At 47.8% G+C, this 20,173-nt stretch overlaps 2 protein-coding genes across 3 annotated transcripts in view; one reads left to right on the top strand and one right to left on the bottom strand.

Moving 5' to 3' along the window:
• Positions 1 to 13,442, bottom strand: part of ASCC1 (activating signal cointegrator 1 complex subunit 1) — a 38,087-nt gene extending 24,645 nt beyond the window's left edge. The window contains exons 1-6 of one of the 2 annotated variants that reach the window (XM_037399757.1): positions 13,365 to 13,442; positions 11,475 to 11,596; positions 10,146 to 10,245; positions 9,091 to 9,188; positions 7,467 to 7,645; positions 29 to 165 (exon numbers count right to left, since the gene is read on the bottom strand). In XM_037399757.1, coding sequence (XP_037255654.1) covers positions 29 to 165; positions 7,467 to 7,645; positions 9,091 to 9,188; positions 10,146 to 10,245; positions 11,475 to 11,583 — 623 coding nt within the window. In that variant the 5' untranslated portion in view covers positions 11,584 to 11,596; positions 13,365 to 13,442. Of the gene's footprint in view, positions 1 to 28; positions 166 to 7,466; positions 7,646 to 9,090; positions 9,189 to 10,145; positions 10,246 to 11,474; positions 11,597 to 12,779; positions 13,001 to 13,364 lie in introns of those variants that run through there. The other variant, XM_037399756.1, reaches the window with a different exon arrangement.
• On the top strand, positions 13,110 to 19,961 carry ANAPC16 (anaphase promoting complex subunit 16). Its single transcript, XM_037399758.1, has 4 exons — positions 13,110 to 13,228; positions 14,888 to 15,045; positions 17,183 to 17,257; positions 19,115 to 19,961. Exons 1-4 carry the CDS (start codon positions 13,173 to 13,175, stop codon positions 19,228 to 19,230), a joined length of 405 nt encoding a protein of 134 aa, XP_037255655.1. The 5' UTR covers positions 13,110 to 13,172; the 3' UTR covers positions 19,231 to 19,961.
• The last annotated feature ends 212 nt before the right edge of the window (positions 19,962 to 20,173 follow it).

A 20,173-nucleotide genomic window follows, 5' to 3' on the forward strand; every position in this document is an offset into this window, starting at 1 on the left:
GTGATGACATCCCTTTTTTATCACTTACTCCACAAAGTCCTCTTTGCATCGCTGTAGGAGGTCACATGCTTTCTGGATCTCTTGTTCGTTCAGAAGTACCAGTGTCCCAAGAGTCAGGTGAAGCTTTGCAGGGTTCTGGAACAGGCTGCTGCTGACCCCGTGATCCTACAAATCAGTCAGTCAATCATATATAAGTGTCTTACCCACACACACCCCTCCATCAGAGGAATAAATACTACAGAGAACAGGTACCAAGCCACTGGCATCAAACCTTTTACCTTTGCATCACTGGTTGGTTTCATAGTGACTCAAAGTTGAAACAAGAAACAAAATTTCACAGGCTTTGCAAGCAAGCAAGCTCAGCCTGGCAGACGAGGTGCAGCCCCCCACCACACACACACACTCCCTGCCTGCCTTTTCATCAGAGCTGCTGAACGGCAGCCTGGAAGCTCATTACAATAGGCTCTAACTCAGGACCCAGGAACAGCAGCACTCACTCGTACAGGGTTTCGAGAGGAGACTTCCACAGCTGTCAAAGTGGCAGCTGCCATCAGCAATGAACGCAACACAAGTCAGCACAGATTTAAAACCTGAGTTAAGTCCATTTTTTGTGCAATAAAGCTGGAACCAGCTGTAGTGACAAGCTCTAAACGGTCTCTAAATCCTGTCTAAACACAGGTTGCACCTCACAACACAAGCACAGCTAATACCAGCTCTGATAATTAAATTTTTCTTGTTCCCATGTGCCCTATAGCTTGCTAAGATGAATTAAGTTTAAATTCCCTTTATAAGAAGAGCTACGTGTTGTTGCTGGGGAAGAACTGTTCCCAGGTGGAGCAGTGGTTACATTCAACTTTAAGAAACATGCTCTTTTGTTCTAGGATGTTTATAAAAATACCTCGAGGATGGTTAACACACCCATATTAAAACAATTATTTCTACTTAGTGGCCATTTCCCTTCAGTGCATTAAGTATTGTCCACTTTTAACTCCAGAAGAAGCCAACTTGCCAGGCTTGAAGCCCTTCTCTGTCTGAAGGAAGTCCACTGACTGAGAATGACAGCTTTGAACTTTCTGGCTGTGCTTCTGAGTTTGAAAGAAAACCTTTCAGATGTTTAAGCACTGCATATCTCAGTCCGTCAGAGTTTAATGCCCCACATCTCACTCAGCATTTTTCATGCCTAATGACCACATCCATACTCTTCTTCACAGCAGTGCTTATGGATGGACTAGAGATGAGCCAGCCTACAACACAGAGGCTGGAGGCTCACTCCAGCAGCGACAGGCTGGCAAAGAGTGGTGGTGACCAGAAGAGAGAGAGCACGTACACACTTTCCACTGCTGCTAATTACTGCCTTGCTGACTGAAACCCCAAATTGTACCATGCTAGTAGTGGCAAAGCACATTGCAAACCTCAGCACTGCGCAGTAGCCTGAAACAAGCACAGACTAACTACATCAGGCACATCAGGAGCAGAGGAAAGAGGGACGGCTCCATCTCACTTCTCCCCACCCTCCCTTCTCTGCAGTAAAAGCCTTGCAGCTTCCTTTAATTCATCCTGCTGTTAACATGCATGACAGGACATGATTTCTCTCTGTCAGCCTTTTTTCTTCAATGGTATCCATAGCCAGAGAACATTTGGCCCATCACAAAACAATAGCTTGGATAACAGAAACTGGGAGAAGGTTCAATTTGTCCTGGCCATGGACAACCAGCCAACATCACTCCCACAGCACGCACAGATGATGTACAGTAACAAGAAAGTAGTTCACAGGTCAGAAAGCCAAAGCCCTACCCTTATTTTCTGCCCCAGCATGATTTGTACTGTAAACATTAACCTGTCCCAAAAGCAGCTTTTTCCCCTGAGCTTTCCAACACCTGAGTGTGGGCTGATAGCTGACAAAGCAATGGCACATCACCTCCACAAGCCACACTACTGCTGCTGGTGAGATTAGCAGGGAAGAGCAGTACACAGTGAGCAGGCCAAGACCTAGATAATCTTTCTGGTTTACTCCCTAGTAGTTCAGACAGCTCCTAAAAACCCTGCTTACAGCCCTACTCTTTCACAGGCTGGCAGATCCCACTTCTCCCACGCATAAAATAGATGCTACATCAGAGGTAGCTCTCCCTGGAACAGGCAACGATTCTGCAGGCATCTTAGCAGCCCTTCATGGCTCGATGCTGCTCACCAAGATGCAAAAAGCTTGAACCCACTTATTCTAATCCCAGATTATGATATGCTATCAGCAACCACCACGTTGTCTCATGGGAAGCCACCCTGTCCAGTGCTATCAGCCCTCTGCAACCTGACCGTCAAGGCCAGCAACAGAACACAGAGCCTAGAAATGTGTTCATAACTACTGTTAATGAAAAATCACATCCCCCTCCAAGGAAAACAAGCCCAAGAGACATGATCCTGTCAACACTGTGATTTTGGGGCATTATGGACATCTTACCTAAGGAACCCTCTCAAGGTAAGCTACAACCACAAAAGCAGGAGCGAGGAGTGAGATTCAGCATCAGAGATGGGCAGAAGGATCCACTGAGATCTAAGCCACACTCTCCGACTGCTTCTCAGTGACAGACTCCTCTTTCACCAGTTCCCTCCCCTGTGGAATGGAAGGTAGGCACTCCTCATAGCACAAGCTGCAGCAGCTTGTGGCAAGCGGTGGCTTCCAGCCCTAATAAAAATGGAGCACCAGATTAGGGGAGTCGAGGTGTCACAGCAGGGAATCCCCATATCCTACAGGCGAATCTGAAAGCAGCATATTTGCAGGAACTCACCAGCAGATACAAACACATCAGACTATATAGTCTCTCTAAAAATTTACTGTTCAAACTTGGGTCCTCTAAGGATGAGGACCTCTAAGGATGCCTCTCTAAGGAGAGGCAGGAAGAATATCACTTTTATGCACCATCCATACGTGATGACTGGTCGTTTTAGCTTATGCCTCTCCGTGACACTGCATTGTCATGGTCAAAAAACCAACAACTCATTTCCACTCAGCCTTAAAATTTCTTTTTTTTCCTCCCTCCTGATACTTAGACTTCTACCTTTGCCTTCCTCCTTCAGAAGCAACACAGAAAGGGTTTTATCTGGAGTCTTCACCTCTCTTTGCAAAGTACAAGGACATTGCTCCTCCAAATCTAAGGCCCTGTAGTAGGGAAACCATAGACCACAACACACTTCAGGCCTTCTACATGACAAGGCAAAGGATTAAACTCCTTGGCTCTTCCTCCCTGGCTGCATCCTCTCTATTGTCTTAAGAGCTTCCAATGTTTGCAGACAGCTTTATGGTTTTGGGTTTTTTTCTTAATAGCAGGATACTGCGTGCCAGCCATATGCCCTCTCCCACCCTGATCCACAAAGGAGTGAGCCAGAAAAACAGCACTTCCTCAGAACTGACTGAAGAGCTGCAGGCTGAAAAACCTTTCCCATTTTCTGTCCCTTACACTCCAAGATACAATATCTCATTAGCAATGTTTGATATTTACAGGTTGCCATTTATTACAGCAATCATATTTCTTTTCCATGCTACATCTGCAGCCTGTTAAGGCTGCAAATGCTGCGTTTGCACAGCTCTGAAAGACCCAACTGTGATTTTTCACGGCAATATTACTGCAAAGTCTCTTCCCTTTCCCACCTGCATGCTCAGACAGACGTTTCAGTTCTCCTCACTCTGACACCTACATGACTGTGCTAGGAGACTTCCAAGGTCATCCACTCATCTGGACCTCCCACTGCACCACACCAGTAATGAGCCTGTCCAGGTGAGCCACCTCCCCGTATTTATACTAAATTAGCCTCAAAAGAGCCTCCTCTTGGCCCTGCTTCATTGCCTGGAAGCCCTGACCATACAACAGTGTGAATGACACATGAAGTGTTCCATATTTCAGCACAAGGTTCATCTTATAGAAAGTCTTAAAGACACAGACACAAAAAAGTTAGAAAGCATACACCCACTGACATAACCCTATGCTATAAAATATAAATAAATGGTTGTCATGGTAACTGCTTCAGAGAGAAATAGGGTCTCTCACAAATGCTCAATGGCCGGAAGAAATCCTCACACACACACCCCCTTGGTCTTGTCAATTCCCTTCCTTACCGCTATTACCAAGCTTCATTCAAAGACTAGAGTTTACCTAATTCTGCAGTGTTTCACACAAGCAAATTGCCACAGAAAGAGAAGCATACCACTTCTGTCACTGAAACCTATTCAGATTTCTCCAAGTATCCCGAGAAATCCCGTTGCTTTGGACAAATCTATAAGCTCTCTTATTGCTCTGTGAGGCACAGTTTTGAAATACTGTTTTTCATTACTGATGTGCTTTCTAGCAGAGACCCTGCTGTGAGATAAAGTGGTATTAGAGTGGCATTACTGGCTGCTGGAGTGATTGAGAGACATACGAGGCTGCAATATACTCCTTGAACTAAGAGGCAGCAATATATCTAGAAACCCTTATGCTAATACCAGGAGAAGAAAGGGCAGAAAAATAAAGCACCATATATTCCTAGGCTATACATATGCAAACCCCCAAATACCTGCTACTGACCAAATTCCACATTTCAAACTAAGAATGGGAACTCTAGAGCTGATGTAAGCAGGACCAGGAACATTTCAGGCCCTCCTGAGAGGCACAGGGCACTGAGCAGTGCTAACATAATCCCACAGCTCCCAGGCCAGGGCACCTTGTGCCTAAGCAGTGTGGAGAGCAGGAACTACAGCTCCAGACCTTCTGCCTCTACCCATAGATGTGTCTTGATACAGGGCAGCTTCAGCCGCCACCGTTCTGAGAAATTCCCAAAAGCACCTTGATGACTTGGCAGCAGCAAAAGGCATGCTATGTCTTGAGCACCATGCTCTTTTAGAGATACTGCTATTAATGATATTAGGAGGGTTTATGCCCAGGTGCTGGTTCTGAGTACAGTTCAAATCTGAGGTCACTGAAAGCCAGAAGTAGCTGTTAGGCTGAAATGAGTTCCCACATGCATGCTCACACTGAAGCAGAGCCTTACAGGACCCAGTGCTGTCCAGACATGGAACAAAAACTGCAGGAAAGAAAAAGAACGTCAGCAAGAGGAGGAAAAATTAACATGACTAGCCTGGTCAGCAGAGGTCTCGGCACTCCTCTGACCAAGCTTGGGTTTCTGCAGCTTTACAGGACAAGGAGCACATGAAGGTTTGCAGATGTTCCCAGGCAGCTCCTTCTGAACGTGACTGACAACACCGGGGAAAGCACCAAGATAAATTTATGAACATGTTTCTAACTGGATGGCAGACCTCTCTGGCTATGCAGGGATGCAAACTGACACTTAAGAGTGAGCAAGAGACAAACTGTGACAGAGACAGATCAGGAGGGGTCTGGAGAACAAGCAAGATTACCAGCTGAGGCTGAGCCAATGGAGGGCTGCAGAGATGCAACCAAACCAGCAGGCAGGAAAAAAGACTGCTCTGCAAGAAGAGCTAGTCCCCTGTGAGACCACTGTGTTGCAGGATTAAAGACACACAATGACAGCATGAACCACAGCATTAGCTGCAAAGATTAATAAAAGAGGCCACATCTTAGAGATATGACACTGAAAGGGCTCACCTGACACCAGGCAGTCTGGAAGCCAGAACCCAGCAAGACATACGCGATGACACTGATGTTACTGCCCTGCACAGCAGACAGGTCGGGGTTTGCTGTCCGCAGGGATGGACAAGAGAGATGCATAGAACTTGCTGGCGGTCAGCTAGAGGGAGGTGGAGAAGCAGATAAGTGGCATCCAGGATGTCAAGGCTTCTAGCAGGGCAGGGCCACATCTTGTGGGACATCAAGTGAATGGACTGTAACAGCCATAAACCCAGGGGGAAGGGGATAAAGAGCAAAAGAAACACCAGACCAAAAGCAGTGATCTCAGTCCGAGGCCAACAGTATGAACAGCCACTACCAGAGACCCATGCTGAAGTTACCAGCCTCTCAAAGAGCGACTTCTCTCCTGTAACTTTGGTGTCCCCACACAAGGACTGGAACTAGAAACCAACAGAGGGAGCCAGGACACCACTGATGCCAGCCCGAGATCTGGCACTCTGTCCAGCCAACACTTTCTCAGCCTAATGTTTCTGTCCCCCTGTCCTCAAGCCTATCCTTTATTAACGGCAAGCTTAATAAAGATAGCTGCCACTGGCTAATGGGGACAGGCAATCAAGTCAGTGATACCCTCCTAGCCCGAAGAACGGCTCCTCATGGCATTGTACAGGTTGCTAATCCCTGGATCTGTTGGCCAATTTATGTTGTATTTAACATCAGGTGGAAACTTGAGTGATAGAAAGCTCCTAAGATGTCATAGGCAGCTGGACAGAGAAGACAGACTTAGATCAGAACTGCCAGAAAGGACAAGACTGCAAAGCCAGCTCAGTTCTGCTCTTGGAGATGAGACAATTGACCTGCAAGTGACCACAAACACTGGAGCAAGAAACCCTATCTCCCCAGACATTAGATAATCCACACTCACAGCATGAAGGCATAGGAAACTAAACTTCTTAAGCCATGCTATCTGCAAGATTGTATTTTCTGCTTTAAAAGGCAAAAACAGAAGAGACAGACACGAAGGTAAGAATATGAGTCCACAAAACCCTGCTGCATGTATGCAAGCCGACCTGCAGCGGCCACAAAGAGGAACTCTTCTCTCCTGCCTAGACATATCCTCCCAGTGGACTCAGAGGACACAGCAATTTAATAATACCATTCCCACTCTTCAGCCTGGCCCTGTGCATTGACATACCACTTCTGTCAAACTAGAAGCACACTAAAATAAACCAGGGAATACACAGCTTTCACTTCATTCTGTTCCTCATTTCCCTATGCCTAACTATTTCCTGCTGTTCTCAATGCAAGATCTGAAGGCAAGTAGGAGGAACTGTCAGCACAAAGTCTCATGGGGAAGAAGGGAAGTGATTAGGTTTGCAGGATGGCATGTGCTACCAAGTCATTTCTTGCTCAGCTCAGGTAATGACACCCATATTCCTTCACTGTCAGTAACCAAAAGAAAAGTGAAATTGAAGCAGCAGCACACTTGTGAAATCATACCTGGTTTCACGGTTATGTTGAAATCATATAAAATATAGAAAAGTCCACTATATTATTTAGTGGTTTTCCTATTAAAAGCAAAAACAAAAAACCCCAATCCCAACCCTCTTTTGAATCTTAGATATCCTCCCACCTAGGAAAATCTCTGAGAAGAACAAAATATTTTCTAACAATTTACTAAGTAAACCATTCCATTTTCCAGATTTCACAACAGCACTCAACAAATTCACAGCAGACCTGCCAACTGAAGTAAAAGGCCTGTTAAAAATACATTCCTAGGAAACAGAATAGAATAAGGCCTTCAAGGTAAATGCCAGAAAGCTATCTCAATGAACAAAATGGCACTCTGCTGAAGGACTTCCACTTGATTTTAATTCTTATGTGGCTCTGTACCTTTGAGCATTTCTCCAACACTTCCTCCTTGAACTGCAGGAACTTCTCCTGGATGGCAGGCTGGTTGAGAGCGAAGGACAGGAAATGTGTGAAGGGCTGCTTCTTACGGAAGCTGTCCAGGAGAACATCAATCCGCGTTCGGGCAGAGATGACACCGCTGCGATGCTGCCCTGTAATCACTAGAAGGAAACAAAGCAATACTTGTCTGGTTTCTGTGAAGCTACAGTGAAACTACTGACACCCATGCCCATGCAAAATAAAGAGTAATTAAACAGATCGTGATTTTACACAATACTTATCCATGCACTTTAAAATACCAATATTGGAGGATACTGTGAAGGTAAGAACATTTCACTCAGGAGATGCCGGGAAGGAATTAGAAAAACCTGCACAACAGCACCTCTCTACTGTTAGCCCCAGACTCACTGAAGAAGCGTTAGGAAATAAAACCCCCAACCATGCACAGAGAAGCCTTGCCAGACTCCCCACTTGACTTAAAATGCTTGACACAGCTGTGCTTTCCTCTGTAAAGACAGGATGATGCCATCAAAAGTATCCCTCTGCTCTCAAGAAACTCAGCTCCGAGTGCTTAAAAAAACAGTAACGACAAATCTATCATTTCAGTGGCTCTTCAGATTTCTAGAGCCTTATTTCAAGTTTTCATAAAAGCAGTCAAAGTAAAAAAAGAAAAGAAAAATCTATCAAAGATCGAGATGGCCTATATCATTTCTGCATGCACTTCAGGGCACCAAACAGAGAACACTTGAGCTTGAAAGGAAAGAACGGCAAGGAGCAAAATTTTCTTGGCTTCCTATTATTAAGTTTTCAACATCTCTCAACCTTCCTAATAGTCCTTCATGGTTCTCAGAAAGAAGTCAAGACCCACTTCTTGAGAAGTACTGCCACGTTCCTGTGCAGCACCACAGCTGGATACCCCTATCACTTACTCCTCACAGCTCTGTCACAAGTTTAACTGTACACTGTGCCAATTATCACTGAAGCATGCACAAGGGGCCCTCTCTGGATACCCACTCAGGCAAAAACCCACAGAGGCCAGCCCTTAAAAGCAATGCCTCCTTCCTTTTTAAGTCACTGGAAATTATGAGAAGGAACATACGATACAAGAATGCATGCTCTCAACATCAGGATCAAGTGACACCAGAAAGGCAGCAACGTCATCCATCAAAACACTTCTCACATTAAAGCACATGCTCAAGTTTATTTTGTGCATAAATTACAACATGGTAACTTTTTCTGGATGTATATTATAGTTTCTTATTAATGGAAATGGTATTATTTTGAAATCAAAACAGAACTCAAACACATTCAGACCTAGTGTTCTCAAACCAGTCATTTAAGGCCCAGAACTGACTTCAGTGAGACTATTTATCGGCTTAAAATAGACTTTTTCCCCCCCAAAAAATTACACTGCTTTATAAGGATTTATAGACAGAAAAAATAAACTCAGAAGAAAAGTGAAGTGATTTTCCCAGGGCCGTAAAGTGAGTCATTGCCATGTCAAAAGCAGAAATTAAAGGAAAAACACCTATACCCCCTTCCGATTCAAACCGTGTCTGTGCAAGAGCCTTTGAAAGAACACTCATTTTGCACACGTTAAACTCACCAATTTCTCCTTCCACTCCAGGCTTGGGAATGCTGATGGAGGTTCGAGTCTCTGTTTCTAGTCTTTTCTTGGTCTCCCCTTTCTTCCCAATGATGTACCTGGAAGCATAAAAGTGCAAGAGTCACTCACAGTTTGTCACTGGGCCACTCTCCACCAAGTGTGTCCAGCCAGCAGGTTAACCACGCCACAGACGAACCAGGCTCCAAGCTGGCTCCGGGCAGTGGGTGCCTCCAGACTCGGTATTTCCATACTAGAGGGATGCACGCACTCAGCTCCACATGCAGGACCTGGTCCAGGCACAGCGGCTACTCCCAGGACTCCGCGCGTGACCAGCCCAGGACCACAGGACAATGTTGAGCCATGGCTGACAACTGGCTTAAGCCAAAGTAAGACAGTCGGCCCATCAGAGCTCTGCCCAGCACATCCTGCCACAGCTTATTCGTCAGCTGGGTTATCCCTTTTTCCCATTACCCCAGCTGATGAAGAACTACAGGCTCCTTTTCTGCTTTTTACTGGACTCAAGGCAGTTGCTTGCCAGTATCCAAATACACAACAGAACACTTTTCTTTCTCTGCATTTCAGTAAAACTATTCAACCTACAAAACTGTCAAAAATAACTAAATAAAGCTTTGAACACTACAGGCTTCCTAGCAAACATCAGACTGGAGTCAATAGTCAATTCCAGTCGTGTGTGCTTTCTCTCAAAGCTTTCACAAACTCCCCCTGCCAGGCTGCTCACCCCAGTTCTTCCTCCCCTTCTCCCTCCGCTCCCTGACACTTTTATGTTCAAGGAAAGAGATGCTCAAAAACTCTCCTGCCAGCAAGAAAGCACCACCTGCTGTCTCTGTCACAGAGAAGGCTAGGAGTCAAGTGTGGCACAACTGCACTAGAAAGGCATTGCCAATTTTCCCTTCCCAAATGCTAAAATCCACATCCACAAAATGGAGTAAGTTTTGGAGATCTGGTGCTTACCCGACCTCAAAAAAAAATATTCTGCACTCAACTGCTTCCTCAGCCAGTGGCAACTCAAATAAACCAGAAACACACGGGCTCACTTGTATAATGGGCTGGGAACCTCCACTCTGCACTGAAAACCTTTCTCAGTCTCTTCCACCACAAAGGCATCACAGGGTTCATCTGTGCAGTCACCAGGACCTACCAGATAAAAAAACACAACAGACCTTGTACAACCTCTGTAAAGTTTGGCAGTGCTTTATGTAGGGCAACAGTCTCACAGCCGCCTTCTCCCAAGGTTAAATAAAAGAAGAAACTAATTCCTGTCTGTTGCAGGTAACTACTTTTTATTTCACTTTACTACCAGCTCTGGAAAACATAATGACTGCTTCCAAATCCACCAGGCTGAGAGGCGTAGGAAAGCAGTAGTTACAGCTCAGGTTTTCCCTCAGCTGGAAGTTATGCGGCTACCCAGTGGGAATGGTCTTTTCTCCTGGCAGGGTGGAAGCCACCAGCCCATTCAGAGACATGAGGAGAAATTTAAAATTGCAGAAGAATACAAATAAAAAGGTGAGGATAGTTTTCATTCAAGGGTTCAGGTACAGAGGTTTGGAAAACAGGAATTCTCACACCCTTGGCACAGAGGAATAGATGCACCTTTCTTCTGTGGGCCATTCAGTCGTGCCTGTTAGGACCAAACATGACTTCCAGAAAGAGGCCATGGTTTCTATCTCCTCTCCAACACATACAGGGACAAATCTGGGTGGCCAGCAGCTTATTAAAACTTTGTTAAATCCACTGAAAGGCAGGGTGGAGGAAGAAACAGGACACAATGGCCACAACCCTTTCCATTTGAGAAGTAACAGCTGAGCTTTTCTGTGCCCACTATTCATGCAGAACTATGACAAACATACACGCAGAAAGATAAAGTGAAATACATCAGAACAGGAAAAATTTCCCCCCAAAACAGGTAACACCTTCCAAAAGCCACATTGTGCAAGAAGCTAGTTCTTTAAGGAGCCAACATTGTAAGGATAGAGGATCTCTAGCAAGCAGCTTCCACTCCTGCCTTATCTGCAAATAATCACACTACTGAAAAGAAAGGCACTTCAGGAACCTGGGAAGGACAGGTTTACAGAGCTAATTTGTTTTCCTCTTTTACTGGAGATCTTCCATGGCCAGCAAGCAACATGACACCTGTATTAGGTAACCAGGATTACATCCACTTGTTGGTCAGCAGGATCATCAGGGACCAACGCAAAACATTTTTCTCCCTCTTGAACACCTCACTACACTGCATGGGCAGGTCCTTGTGCACATAAAGATATCAGAGATGACACCAAAAGCTCCCTAGGTCCCCAGTGTTGATGCTTTCAGCTGTAGCACATTCTGACAGCACCAAAGCCAACCCTTGCACAGCACTTTTTTACCTGCATAGAAATCCTCATCCTCCTCCTGCTGGTAGACCTGCTCTTGAATGAAATTCTTCCTGTATACTCGCCCCCCAATCCTTATCAGGGTGGGCCGGAGAATATCCATCCTGCTCCTCCTCCTAATACAAAAACAAAGACAGCTTTGCTAACAAGCCAAGGAAAGGTAAATTTCAGTTTCCTCAGGGATAATTCGTAAGAGGCATCAGGGAAGCTCTGAGGGACTCAGCAGTAAAAAGCGAGGTCTGTACCTCCAGAAGAGCAATAACTCCTTTTATGCATGTGTACGAGAGGCTTCAGAAAGGCAATACCTTCTCAAACCTTACGTCACTCATTCAAAGCCTAATTTTATGAGAATTTACAAGTATACTCCTTACCAGCTCGTAAAGCCCAGTCAAGTGAAAATGGAAAATTTAAGCAATGTAAGATATGTAAGACAGCATCGGGGTTTTTGCCCCTGCAAGGAAGTCAGCAAGTGATTGATCACTACTCTCTCTGAAACTCACAGGTTTTAGCTAAAACTCACTGCGGCCTCAATCAATGTGTGCCATTTCAGCACCATTCAGGATTCTAACAGTTTCACCTTGCCATTTTCCACAGCTGCAGACCAAAGAGACCCCAGCCACTTGGAAGGATTCCCCTACAACACTGACCTCTCTCAAAATACCTGACATCCCTGACATCCTCCACTAGTTTCTCAAAGGCCTAAGGAGCTTTTCAAAAGCAAACCCAGTTCCCTGGATCTGCTTGAGAGGCAGCTGGAGAAGGGAAACAAAGCACTCAAGGGGTCAGCACTGGCTGGTGTAAGCAGTTACATCTCCTGCTCTCCACCTCAGAGCACCCTGAGAAGTTTGAAGAACATGCATAAAAGTCTTACGCTACCCTGCATTATTCGAAACAATACTAGAAACATGGGGCACAGAGTTAAACTTTTTATGGTGAAGAACAGTGCAAAAAGCAAAGAACTGGCTGTCATCTGTCTGAGACTTCACATCTTCACTACTTAAATTTCTAGGTTCACTGAAATTGTTAACGTTGGGTATCTCGGTTTGCCTTGTTTTTAAAACAGAAATTTCTGTTGCTCTGAAAACAAAGCCTCCACCAAAAAAAAAATCTCCTTCATCAGGCTTACCTGTCCACTACAACAGAACCAGACAGGTGAAAACAAAGAGTTTGCCTTTGAAGATGCCTTTGTTCTAAACTGGATTTATTATATGGAGTGACACAAGAGGTTCAGCCCGTCAATGCTTTCCCCCTCAATTACAGCCACACCTTCTAAAATAACACACAACCACCTGAACTTACATTTAAATAAAAAGGCATCCCTATAGTTCAAGGGAGGAAGCGCAGATGTGAACCGTGCACAGCAGGGGACAGAACAAGCCATGAAAAAACACATCGTTGGGTTGGGGTTTTTTTTTGTTTGTTTCCGCTCAGGCTTTTTATTTTTGAATTGCAGCGCTAGCGTCACAGTTTCTTAACTCCTCACGGCCGCCCACACGGGGCGAGCCTCCGGGGCGCTGAGGCAGAGAACCGGCAGGCCCCGACGCCTCAGGGCAGCGCCAGGCCTACAGCGCTGCGGGAGGCGGCGGGAGCAACATGGCCGCCCGCCTCAGCCCAACCGTCCCCAGCGGTTACCGCCCCGCCCGGAAGTAGGAAGGAGCCGCGCGCGGCACGCGGCCACCCGCCCGCCCCAGCATGCACCGCGAGCGCGATCACGCGCGCCGCCTGCGCCAAGCCGTCCGGGCGCCCAGGTGAGGCCGGGAGCGGCGGGCGCGGAGCGGGCGCGGAGCGGGAGCGGCAGCGGGGCGGCCCAGGAGGCGGGGGGCGCCCGACGGCGCGGGAGCGGGGGGGGGGGGGGGGGGAGCTGGCGCCGGGGCTCTCACTCACCGGGAGGCAGCTCGCTACGGAAGCCGGGGAGGGGCCGCGGGGCGAGCGGGGCGCGGCGCAGGCGCCCTGGCGGTGCCGAGGCCGCCGCGGCGGCGGGGCTGTGGGCAGGGGCGGTGCAGGCGCAGTGCAGGCGCAGTGCTGGCAGCGCCCGGGCCGGGCCCGGCGTGAGGCAGTGGCGGGGCGGGCATGGCCCGGGCGCGGCCCCCCGCCGTGCATGCCTCAGCATATTTAAAATCAAAACCCCGTAGCCGCACGGCGGGCCCCGCCAGGCCTGCAGCAGGAGCCGTCGCCTGGCTTCCCGCACCGGTGGGGCGCGGGGCCTGCCGGGGGCGGCGGGGACAGGTGTCGCTGCCATGTTAACGGCCTCTTTTACCCAGGCCTTTTCCTTCACAGCCCGCAAGCCCCAGTCTTCTGCGAGCTGCTGCCCTGTTCTGTGTGCCGCGCGGTAAATGGGACAGCTCTGGGCTTAGCTGGGAATGAACACAGAATTCCTAATTGTGACAGCCTTTTAAAACCCCATTTTCTCCACTGAATCCTTGAATGATTTCCAAAGGCACTGTCTGCGTAGCCTAAAGAGTCTGCAGAAGTGTATTAAATAGGTAGAATAATAGAAATGTATTAAATGGGCAGGATAATTGGAAAGTGCTTATAAGTAGTTTGAAGGAGTAGCAAGTGCTGTCACAAGTGCCAAGTCACAGCTTTTTTACTCTGAAAGAGGTATGTGACAAGTTTTAAGTACTCCATCATGACAAACGTGCAGCCAATACCTCTTAAAAACAAGGCTGAGGAAGGGGTATGCAAGAGGTGGCTGGGCTTGTGCCGTACTGGTACAGGCAGGGGGATGCGCAGCCATTGCTGCTCTCGGGTAACTGCAGCGGTTTTAAATACAAAAGCACATCTGGAGTGATGCAGAGAGCAGTTGCCGCAAATGAGGCGCAGCTCTGGCTTCTCGCAGGGTGTGGCGCTGGAACTGGCAGTGCTGTGGGCTTCCAGGTTTTATGAGGCAGCAGGACTTTTTCTGTGTTTGTGCTCCTGGAAACAAGGCAAAAAGGAAAGAAAGGAAAAAAAAAAAAGTCTTTTTATGACGCTGGGGAGCGGGAAAAGCGCCAGGCAGCTGGAGGCTAGTGAATTCAGGCCAGTGACCTGCACCAGGCTATTTTTATGCGTGCTTCAGTCGTCCGGCAGAATTCCCAGGCCCCCTTGTCCGAGGGCGGTCGGAGCGTGGGTTACCTTCGGTTTCTGGATGCCACCATGTGGTGTGACAGCCAACTGCACCCCTCCCCTCAGCAGGCGCTGGCAGAGGGCACAGGCAGCCTCTCCCACGCATGCCGGGCGGCCTTGAACCACCAGCACTTTGAGGCTGTGGTGCGGGGGCAGCAGCCCAAAGCTGTGCTTGCTGGCTCTTCCTGAACCTCACTGCCTTCATCTGCCATCAGATACGTTAGTGGTTGCTGGCTTTGTGCCTTGGGAAACCCCGAGATGCCCTTCCTAACTCCGCCTTACTCTCTTCTTTGTTCTTCCAGGCTGGGTCGGGGTGAAATGGCAGCCTCTTCCTCATCCTCTTCAGCCGGTGGAGTCAGTGGCAGCTCTGTAACGGGATCGGGGTTCAGTGTTTCGGATCTGGCACCACCCCGAAAAGCCCTCTTCACTTACCCAAAAGGAGCCGGGGAGACGCTAGAAGGTGATTGCCTCTGCCCTTCTCCTTCCCTGCTCCTGGTGTGCAAGCAGCCTTCCAAGGGAGTTGCCGAGCTTGGCACCCTGCTGCCTTTTCAGACATTAGCTGGCAAAAGCTGGAGTAAGAAAGGAAGCACCAGGGCTCGGGTAGGTCCTGAGCAGCCCTGGCTCTCCCACCAGTTGTTCATGAGGAAGTGATTTTTCTGGCAGTCACCTGTTTTTTAGCTCTGTGACGGCACTTCAGATGAGGAAGTGATCTACCTATAAGGGAACATGACAGTGTTAATTGCTCATTGTTGGCTAATCCTTTGATGTCGGGCTGAAATCACTGTAAAGATAGCTGAGGCAGGAGTATTTTTCTTGGCAAAACACATTCTGGGGTTGGATTTGACTGGGCTAGTGCAGGAGGCAGCTTGTATCCCTGCTCGCCAGGAAACATAGGGCTTGCATTTGCCATCGACCCAAGTTAAAACCTTGCCACAGAGGTCTGTGAGAGAACAAGTAAGAGAGACCTCTCTCTTAATCCCTCAAGGCTGAGCACATTCTCCTTTTGGGCTCACTTTTGTCAGGGCATTTCTCCAGAGCTGCCTGGAGACAGGGCTCTGATCCAGCGCAGCATCTTGTGTTTGGGTGCCTGAGCCCTGCCACCCACTTCGTTGGGGTTGCCCAAAGGAGGACCCAGGCACATCGCAGCTGCACGTCCCTGCCCCTGCTCTGGGTGAGGGAGGAAGGGCAGGTCCTCAGATGACAGGGTTAAGCCAGGGTCATTCAGTCTGTCTGCTTCTCTTGAGCTTCCTGTGTCACCATGCTGCACACTTGACTGTGTGAGCGCGAAGTTCATTGGGGTGGCCAGGACAGAGGCTCAGGTGGCCCTGCAGCTCAGAAGTGACACGACAGTGCAGGGCAGCTGGGAACTGATGGCTACATCATTTAAGGAGTGTTTTTATTACACATTAGAGCCCATATGCCAGTCTATTGAAGTAATTATGACTAAAGGCTTGCTCATAGAACTTAACGAGCCCTCAAAACAAATTAAAATAATGAAGCACTTCATGTTACCAAATAGACAGGCAGCTGTTCCTCCTGAGAGCTACTCGACACGGCAGCCAGGCTGGGGAGTCGGAGGAGAGGGAAGGGTATGTTTGGAAATGGCATGGGGCAGCACCAACACAGCATTGCAACAGTTTGCGAAAGGATGCTCTGAGCACAGTGGAACTCCGACTCTTCCCACTTACCTGGGGTTCAGTTTTGATTTTCCAGAGCCAGGGGTCTATTTCTACCCTTAGTCTTTGAAGTTGCTTCTCTCCTGGAGCTGTTAATTGTTTTTGCTTTGGGTTTACCAGTGACACAGCTGTTCGTCTGCTCTGGGTGGCAGCAACAACTAAACACTCTCCCTGTCACAGGAAGCTTTAGGTTAGCTTTTTAATTCCTGAGATGAAAGGTAATATGCCCGTTTTTTGTCAGGCAGATACTAGTGGGGTAGCTGCATACCAGTTTCCTCTTGAAAAATGCCCACTGACTGACTGGTTTTTATTGTTACTTTAACTGTCTCGCTTGTTTTCAAATAAACCCTTAGGTATCTGGGGTTTTTTTTAGAGGGAAGTAGTATAAACTTTGGTACTTGGCACACAATTAGCTGTGTCTTCCAGATTGCTTTATTTCTGAGACAGTTGTGTGATCAATTACTTAGATGGCAAGATACACATTATTTGAAATCCTTAGTGCAGGGTTATGGTCTAAGCCTGTGGGAAATCATAAAGCATTATAAGGACGCAAGTGTCTGAGCCCGGAGGGAATCAGAGACTGCCATAATATTAGCTGGCTTCTCCTTAGCTTACCTTCTATTTAAGAGGGACTGAAATTGCTTGACAGAGGGGATGTAACAGAATTATCAGCCAGAATGTCTCTCAGGTAGCACAGCTGTTCCCCAGCGGCACTGGGAGCCAGGCAAAGCCCTGTGCAGGATTTGAGCGCAGGGGCTCGAAACTGGAGGGCTGCGAGTTCGGTGCAGGGGAAAGTGTCAGAATGAGGCAAGTGGGGAAACCCACACCTCGAACATAAAAATAGAAGGCCGGCAGTACTCAGTTAAGGCTGCTTAGTCTTAAAACTCTCAGATTAAACCACCTCCCTTTTTCTGTTTACAGATGGCTCTGAAAGATTCCTCTGTGAATCTGTCTTCAGCTATCAGGTTGCATCTACATTAAAGCAAGTGAAACACGGTAAGCACCAAAGCGCCATCTATTTTAACTGCATGTTGATCAGGGAAGATGGCAGGGGAGTGTGGAGAAAAGGCTGACACGTTTTCAGGTGCCGACCACAAAAAAGCAGAATAGCCTTTTAAGTTGGTGGATTAACGCTAAGTCAGACCATCATCGAGCCCTTTTGCAAGCCCTATGCAAAGCGACGGGAACCCACACAGCCTGGGTGGGAACAGACTGTGCCTCTCAAAGCTTGTTTTTCCATCACTGTGTGCCACACTGCCTTCAAGAGAGGTGAGGCCAGAAGAGGAGGGTTATGGGCAGGAAACGCCCTCGCTCTGATCTTGGCCCGGCGCTGACTGTCTCTCTGACCTCGGGCAAAGAGACACTTGATTCCACCTTTGTTTCTCTGCTGAGCCCTTGTGACACCAGCAGGGTCAAGCAAGGTTTCAAAAGGTGCTTGGGAGATGGACACGCAGGTGCCTGGCGTAGCATGACGGGGCTGACTCCACTCCCTGCCTCCCCAAGAAAGAGCCTTACATCTTGTTTGAACTTCTGTTTCCCTCCTGGGGCCTTTGCCGGCCGCCCAGGTGCCTGTAACTGAACTATGGGCTTGACTGCATGGCAGCTTTTGTTCTCAAGATGTTGGGCAGAGCTCAGCGCTAGATTGCATCTGCTGCTTGACGGTCACATCCTTTCTGGTCCCCGCCTCTTTTCAGCTAGAATGGGTACTTCCACGTGTTGTCTCAGACAGGAGAGGTTTCCTGTCCTCCACCGGCAAGGGTTGCCAGGAGGAGGTCTGGGGGCGTGCAGCAGCTTGCAAGGCTGTGATCCTGTTGCTTCTGAACTGAAAAGCAAAGCTGAACTTCAGAGCCATTGTTTCCACAGCTCTGGCACTGCTGCAGCTGTAGCTACTGGGGGCTGCTGCACAGACCTGGCACCCTGATAAGCACCAGCCTTTGAAACTGGTTTGTGGAGCACCAGTCGCCTCCCTGTAAGAAAGGGGAAAGGCTTAAAAAAAGGTTGAGGTCATCATTTTTTGGCTTGTTTGTTTAACAGTTCCCAAAAGCACTCGATTGCAGGAGGTGGAGTGAGAACAGTCCCTCTTAAAATCACCCACTGCTGCAGTCAGCATAAATCATGCACGTTTTATGTTCTGCCTCTCGCTAGTAAGTCATTTTGTACTGGGCCATTTTTCCAAGAGGCTGCTGTGCTGTTCAACTTCCAGCAGAGCCAAGAGAAGAAGGGCTATGCTCATCTCTGTACCACTGCAGCTAATTTAATTGAAAATGGACTCTGTGTACCCAGCGTGCAACCAGTTTAAATAAAGCTGAGAGGAACAAGTTATCTCGGGGATCCCCAGGGACGCAGCCTGTCTCTCCGCAGGGACCTTTGTGTCATTAGCGTGGTCTGATTGCAGAGCCTTTCTGCTACAGTCATCCAGGTCCTCCTCAAAGGACCTTCATTAAAACAAGGAGTTCCTCGTGCTGCACCCAGCTCTACCGTGGGCTGACCAAGCTCTCTCTGAACTTCTCTGTTCTTCTGCACGATAAATATTTATGTTAAAGAAATGAGCTTCATCCTGTTTTCACCCCCATACACTAGTCAGCCTTGCGTTTCCCTGTTAGGACTTGAATTTACACAGCACGGGCAGGGATGGGTAAATATGAGGCAGAAAAGCCTGTCTCTGCTTTCTCCTGTGATCTGGTGAGGTCTCACCGTTTGCACAGGGCATCATGTAGAGTGGGTTTGTATTCAAATTGGCGTGGTGGGTTTTATTCTACTCTGTTCCCCACTGACAGCTGGGAATTTGCATCTAATTGAGAGGTTTAATTGCGCTGTCATTGCAAACCACAGTTACCTTTGAACTTCTCACAGATCAACAAGTCGCACGGATGGAAAAACTAGCCGGTCTAGTGGAAGAGCTGGAGGCAGATGAGTGGAGGTACAAGCCAATAGAACAGCTCCTGGGATTCACTCCCTCCTCAGGCTGAGCATGTCTGCATCACTGCTGTCAGGGAACAGAAGAAAAACATTCTCTGGCCTGGCTTCAAAACACACCCCAATTTATCAGGATGCTGACAGCTGCATCGGCAGGACCAGGCTTTTTGTGTTGTTTTTTTTTAAGTTGAGAGTGGGGATCCCCCATAAAGCTGCCAATAAATGGAAATGATGGGATTCTTAAGTCCTCTGCAGTGTTACAGGCTGGCAGGGCTCAGTTTCTGTAACTTAGAAGGTAGGATCGATTTTACAGAACTGGAAGAATCACCTTATTGTTTACAGAGGAGAGAAGACACACACAGTGTGGTGGCAGCGAAAGCAACCCAGTAACTCAGTCTGGCCTTTCCCCGGTGCATGGCCAAAGGACTGAGCGATGGGTAGGCTGGGAAGCCTGCATCTTCGCTGCTCAAGCCGGGCCTCTATAGAGCAGAGGTACAACGCCCTGCCGAAACCACTCTTCAGCCCTAGCCATTGTTTTGGGGGATGAACAGGATGAGAACTGTCCCAGGTTGGCTGAGAGGGGACAAGCAGTGACGCTTTCTCCAGAAGTAGCTCACATATTGCCGAAGCTGTTTCCTCTTCATTGTTTTTTCTCTTGTGTCTGCACTACGAGTCCTGGTAGGACACTGCTCTCTAATGCAGAAGCTGTACCTTTAATTTTTTTCCCTCTTTATTATGTATTAGATTGCTCTGATAATAAATTAATTCTGTCTTTGAAACAGTTTACCTTTATTGTTTTTTCTTTTTCCTTTTTCTTTTAAAGTGTTGCAAGTATCCTTTTCAAAGTTCTGTGTGGGAGGTCTGCTGACAGAAGCAGTCAGCTGTTGGGTAGGTAACAGGAGGTTTAATGAAGCTCAGAGGCAGATTGGGTGTTACAACGGTCAACTTAAGTTCAATTTAAAAAAAAAAAACTGAGAGGTACGAAAGCACACTTGC

Source organism: Falco rusticolus, chromosome 9, assembly GCF_015220075.1.
Source record: "Falco rusticolus isolate bFalRus1 chromosome 9, bFalRus1.pri, whole genome shotgun sequence".
Taxonomy (NCBI): Eukaryota; Metazoa; Chordata; class Aves; order Falconiformes; family Falconidae; genus Falco; species Falco rusticolus.

Excerpts from the sequence above, each read along its gene's own strand:
- ANAPC16 (XM_037399758.1), top strand. The coding sequence starts at position 13,173 with ATGCACCGCGAGCGCGATCACGCGCGCCGCCTGCGCCAAGCCGTCCGG. Across the intron at positions 15,046-17,182 it reads AGCCGGGGAGACGCTAGAAG|ATGGCTCTGAAAGATTCCTC; the intron begins GTGATTGCCTCT and ends TTCTGTTTACAG. Across the intron at positions 17,258-19,114 it reads ATTAAAGCAAGTGAAACACG|ATCAACAAGTCGCACGGATG; the intron begins GTAAGCACCAAA and ends AACTTCTCACAG.